The 6,264-nt window shown below is 44.3% G+C and overlaps 1 protein-coding gene across 1 annotated transcript in view; it reads right to left on the bottom strand.

Moving 5' to 3' along the window:
* Positions 1-1,735, bottom strand: part of MECOM (MDS1 and EVI1 complex locus) — an 872,193-nt gene extending 870,458 nt beyond the window's left edge. The window contains exon 1 of the mRNA XM_069727368.1: positions 1,585-1,735. Within this exon, the coding sequence (XP_069583469.1) occupies positions 1,585-1,621 (37 nt within the window). The 5' untranslated portion in view covers positions 1,622-1,735. The remainder of the gene's footprint in view (positions 1-1,584) is intronic.
* Between the last annotated feature and the right edge of the window lie 4,529 nt (positions 1,736-6,264).

The following is a 6,264-nucleotide window of genomic DNA, read 5'->3' as shown; positions in this document are numbered from 1 at the left end:
TATATACACACACACACACACACTATTATTTCTGTATGATTACTACTATATTTTATTACAGATAGTGGAACTAATTAAATTGGATAAAAGTAATTATTAGAAATAATTTATATGATATCCATCAGGAAAGAGAGTTGTAAGAAGAGTGGAGGTGGTTGTATTCCTATCAGGCTGGCAGCGCAGAGTGCAGCTTGTCCATCCTGAGCTGTGGAGGTGTCGGACACATAATGGCAGGTATTGTTACTGCTGATTGCTGGGTGACAATTAGAGGCTTCATTCCCAGATCTCTAGGGAGTCCTGAGTACTGAGCACAGGAAGAATAGAGGCCAGAGTGGACGGCTGACTGGCTGAATTACTGGGGTCACTAGAAAACCCCTGCTTGTGACACTTAATATCACCAAAGGGGAAAGCCCAATAATCTTAACAATCCCCATCCAGTCCCTCTATTGATAACACTGTATCGACAGATTAGCATTTACTTCTTGCAACGACACAAAGGCAGATACATCTACAGGTATACGTATGAATAATAAACATATATATATATATATATATATATATATATATATATATATATATATATATATATATATATATATATATATATATATATATATCCACACACTGATATATATATATATATATATATAATCAGTGTGTAGATATAATCTATATAGACAGTATATAGCTGTACATATAAATTCACACACCAGGCTAATTCCGATGAACGATCTAGAATTGAATCCCCCCTTATTTCCCACTGGACAGGTAGTTGCTACTTCTTCACGTCCAGTTTTGGTCCTGGCAGTGATTATTGGCAGTCCTGGCACCTTGTTCTCTATTCTGCATTCTTACAAGTTAGGAACATAACGAAATCGCCCTTGGAGCCGGCATCACCGGGAGCCGGCATCACCGCTCGTCCTCAGCACTTCTGCGGCCACAGACACTGGGATTAGTGGCGCAGTGATCAGGACGATCGGTGTCGGACATGGCAGCGTCTGGCTGAGATCTAGCAGAGACCAGAACTCATCGGATTTCAGTGACAGAAGGAACAAGAAATGGCCTCTCACAACGAAACTTTTTTTTTCTTGGCAAACTAGAAATGTCTATGAATATTTTCGTACATTAATACAATCAGGTTATGTATAAAACGCATCAGGGTGCAGCACACTGTATTGCCATAGGCACATGCTGTCCGACACCGGCGTGTGCGGGGTTAATGTCTCGTTCGCTGCCTGTCCCGTGTAAGCTGTTAGCCCGGAGTCTGGTGCCAATCACACAGCGCCCACTAGCGGTAACATTTCTTTCTGCAGCTTCATTCAGATCACGACTCTCCCAGAGCAACATCAACTTTGTGAAAGTCCTGTCTGCCTCATCCCTGCTGCAGCCGCCCGCACTGCCAGCACCTGGGCGAGGAGCAGCCGCCCGCACTGCCAGCAGCCGCCATCACTGCCCCCAGCCAGAGGCCGGCGCTGGTGCCCTGCATGGGCTGCTGCTCTATGGGAATGCAGGCTGCTGCCCCTGGATGATGGACGAGACCTGTATGCGAGATGGCAGAAGCCCCAGACGGCACATTGCACCTACTTGTGGTCAGCTTCCTTGCCCGGCCCTTGGACCTCATGGTGACAGCTCTGCGAGGAGGATCTGCACGAGTTTTCCTTTGGAGCTTTTCCTTATTTTTGATTTTTTTCTCTCTGTCTCCCTCTTTCACTCTCTCAATCCCCTTCTCATTCCGGACTCGCTATCTCCCCAGCATTGTCAGTTTAGACACCTTCGCGCATGCGCTCTTCACCTCAAACCTCTGCCAAAAAAGTTTGCTGCGATTTATCATTTGGATTTGAGATCTTGTCACATGGAGCCGAGTGTGTATGAAGGCAGAGACCCCCGGCTACCAGAGCAGCCCCCGACAGCTCCCAGCACCCCGTAAAGCCCTCCGACTTTACTTCTCTTTCCCCGATTAACCCTTTGCCTGCTGCACGGCATTTCTGCGCCCATTCGCTCATATACTAAAATCATCTCATGGGATGGAAGAGTTTATAATGATGAGATTCATTTAACCCAACCCTGCACAACCAGGGTCCATTTCTATATGATCACCTGCTGCACAGGACATGCGACCCTCCTATTAAGGCACCTGTGGACAGATCTGCACAGTCACTGCTCGTGGAAAGGCATTATCCAATATTCACAAAGCCTGGTGTATAGATAGTGCCTGATGCTGCACCTGTCTCCTACATATACACCACACACCAGCTCCCAGTATACAGCACGCAGGGGCCAATGCATCCGAGGACCAGTCAGCCAACCAGTGCTCCGAAAATTCATCATATGTAACAGAAAAGCCACAAAATGCTGTATATATATATATATATATATATATATATATATATATATATATATATATAAACACGAATAGAAATATTAAAAAGTAATAAAGATTATTATTGTCATACCAGTCATTATTGTTTCCTATAATTTAAAGGAAAGCTGGAGTGCTACAAGGAAGGGTTTTAATAATGCCAGGATCTGTAAGATTAGTAATAAAGATATAATTCATTAATTATTATTGTTATTCATATTATTATCATTATCATTCATTATTAGCATTTAAAGTAAAGATTATATGCCTCAAAGAAGAATGCTGACTACACTAGGATTAGTAATACCAATTTACTGAGGCTACATTGAGTAATAGAAGAGATGATATAAATAGATACATAGATAGATAGAATATAGATCGATAAGATAGATATATTCTTTTTCTAGATATATAAATTAAATTAAAAACAGATAAACAGATTAGTTAGGGAGAGATAATAGATAAATATGATATATATGTCATAGATAGATAAATAGGATATATGTCATAGATAGATAAATATGATATATATGTCATAGATAAATATGATATATATATGTACATAGATAAATGTGATATATATGTCATAGATAGATAAATGTGATATATTTGTCATGGAGAGATAAATATGACATATAGATAAATATATGTAAATAATGTATGTGTGATATAGGGTATATTCCTTGCTCTGGGGTTCCCTCCTGTATCTAGCACATTTGGCTGGCCCTTACACAGGTGCAGGCTCTCCCCACACTGCAGCCCATCCTGCTCCTTGCAGCTCCCCTGGATGCAGTGTGCAGTGCTGGCAGCACAGAGGAGGGAGCTGTCCTGGCAGAGTTAAATGTACCCTCCTTATCACATAGTTCTGTCCATTGTGTTTGTGCAGTGAACTCTGCCTGCTGCTATTCAGGCTGCACTTCTATTCTCCTAGCTACCAGTAAGATTGATTTGATCATTGTAATGCAATTATTACACTGTTCACCCAACGCTTGAGTCCAGGTTTGCTGTGAAGAAATTAAAGCCATGCTGTGTGACTAGGAGCATGTAGGCTGAAATGAAACAGTCGCCCTTATTTAGGCTCAGGCCTCCAGCTTGTAGCCATGGGCTCAATTAGACAAAATGGAAACAATTTTCTCACATAGCAATAACTCACAGTTCTGCAGATCACTTTCAAAATACACACTTTATTAGTGTATGCTGACCCCAGTGGCAGGATGGAGGGCTCGATCTGCCCCCCTTGGGCTGTAATTATTAGAAATTAATTGGGTTCAGGACCCTGGGTTGCATTGCTAAATTAATAGCTTGTCTGGTAAGGAATTGTAGAAAAAAGGGGGTGTAAGGAAGGAGCAGAGGGACAAGGAGCTCGGCCCCTGGAGGGTTAGGGGGCACCAGGAGCTCCTGTCAATAAACAAAAGCCCTGAATAGGTTGGATTGTGCTGGGAGGAGGCAGCGCCACAGAATGAGAAGTTTATACAGTGTTGTCAGGGGGTCTTCAGGGGTTAAAATAAAAATCAAGATGCTGTGTAGTAGGAGCTGTCGTGCTGCAGAATAAGTGAAAAGGGAGCCTTAGGCAAAAGGAAATTACAGCAAGCCCGTGTGACCTTTCCGAGAGGTAATCAATCAACTGATCAACAGGGATATTTATCACTGCTGGATGGGCTGCGCTGCACGGGCAGGAGGAAAGTGGCGAGCACCAAAGTTTGGAGAAAGCGATCAGCCTCAAGACAAATGCAGGGACTGGAGGAAATGATGGTTGTCCCCATAGCCTGGCACTGACTACAGCAGCGACTTCTGTGGCCCCTCTGCGCAGTGCAGAATCCAGACACACATATATGTAGAAACAGAGAATTATGATGACTCTCATAAGTCATAGAATAGAAGCCAAGTATTAACTACCCCCCTCCCTCTCTCTCTCTATATATATATATATATATATATATATACTGTATATACCTATATATATTTATAGCTGACACATGGCTTTTAATGTCTTTTACTCTAGGACATGTGAATCATCCTAATTGTATGTTCTCAGTAATTCCTCTCTGTCCTGTTACACAGAGAGGAGATATTACACATAAGTGGTCTGTGTATAGCAGGGTCAAGTGCAACCCCCTTTCCTTCCTCCTGGGCAGTCAGCCTCCTTTCTTTCCTCCTGGGCAGTCAGCCTCCATTCCTCTGTCCTGGACAGTCAGCCTCCATTCCATATTTTGGGCAGTCAGCCTTATTTCCTGAATACTTGGCACTCAGCGTCCTTTCATCAGTCCTGGGCAGTCAGCCTGGTTTCCTCCATCCTGGGCAGTCAGTCTTCTTTCCTCCATCCTGGGCAGTCAGCCTCCTTTCCTCCATCCTGGGCAGTCAGCCTCCTTTCCTCCATCCTGGGTAGTCAGCCTGGTTTCCTCCATCCTAGGCAGTTAGCCTCCTTTCCTCAATCCTGGGTAGTCAGCCTCCTTTTCTCAATCCTGGGCAGTCAGCCTCCTTTCCTCCATCCAAGGCAGTCAGCCTCTTTTCTTCAATCCTGGGCAGTCAGCCTAGTTTCCTCCATCCTGGGCAGTCAGCCTCCATTCCTCCGTCCTGGGTAGTCAGCCTCCATTCCTCCGTCCTGGGCAGTCAGCCTCGTTTCCTCCGTCCTGGGCAATCAGCCTCCTTTCCTTCCTCCTAGACAGTCAGCCGCCATTCCTCTGTCCTGGGCAGTCAGCCTCTATTCCTCCATCCTGGGCAGTCAGCCTCCATTCTTCTGTCCTGGGCAATCAGCCTCCTTTCCTTCATCCTAGACAGTTAGCCTCCTTTCCTCAGTCCTGGGCAGTCAGCCTCCTTTCCTTCATCCTGGGCAGCCAGCCTCCTTTCCTCCATCTTGGGCAGTCAGCCTCCTTTCCTCTATCCTGGGCCGTCAGCCTCCTTTCCTCCATCCTGGGCATTCAGCCTGGTTTCCTCCATCCTGGGCAGCCAGCTTGTTTTCCTGCATCTTAAGCAGTCAGCCTCCTTTCCTTCATGCAGGGCAGTCAGCCTCCTTTCCTCAGTCCTGGGCAGTCAGCCTCCTTTTCTCAATCCTGGGTAGCCAGCCTCTTTTCCTTCATCCTGGGCATTCAGCCTCCATTTCTCCATCCTGGGCAGTCAGCCTCCTTTCCCTCATCCTGGGCAGTCAGCCTGGTTTCCTCCATCCTAGGCAGTTAGCCTCCTTTCCTCAATCCTGGGTAGTCAGCCTCCTTTTCTCAATCCTGGGCAGTCAGCCTCCTTTTCTCCATCCTAGGCAGTCAGCCTCCTTTCCTCCATCCTGGGCAGCCAAATACCGCTAGTGTGATGGCAGCCCAATATTCATGATATAACGCTCAGTTGTCTGACCTGTGTGTGATCACGGCTAATGAACCATTATGCGTCTTCCTCTGTTGTCTTATATTAAATGGTTTATTAATGGTTTTATCTATAGCTCTCTGGCATAAATAAGGTATGATCCTTTACAATATTGTGCCACTGAGTGGCGCTATAAGCTGCCACTAATGCATACTACCAGGGATTGTATTACAAATGTAAAAAATCAATTGCTGCGACCTGACTAGGAGCGATCACAAACAATGACAATTTAGTATGCATTATGTCCTACATGTGCTCATATGTTCTCCATTTCTACAATGAATATTTTACTGCCTTTTTTCCTTTAGGTTCAGTTCCAATGATGAGTTTTTGACACTGTGTGAAAATTGCATCATCTTAGGCTAAATTCCCACCTTAAGTATTTGGTGAGTTTTTGATATGACAGATTTTCTGCACCTATAATGTAAAGTAGGTTACTTGTGCTTTTTTTTTTGCATGCATTTTGTCATGTTTTTGCTGCTATAATTTTTGTCTATTTTTGCTATGTCATGCTTTGTTTTTTAATACTTCCTGGTATTTGGTTTTGACCAAAC

This window comes from Ranitomeya imitator, chromosome 5 (assembly GCF_032444005.1).
Source record: "Ranitomeya imitator isolate aRanImi1 chromosome 5, aRanImi1.pri, whole genome shotgun sequence".
Lineage (NCBI taxonomy): Eukaryota > Metazoa > Chordata > Amphibia > Anura > Dendrobatidae > Ranitomeya > Ranitomeya imitator.
Note: the sequence above shows the minus strand (reverse complement) of the source record. Positions and strands in the feature narration are given on the sequence as shown.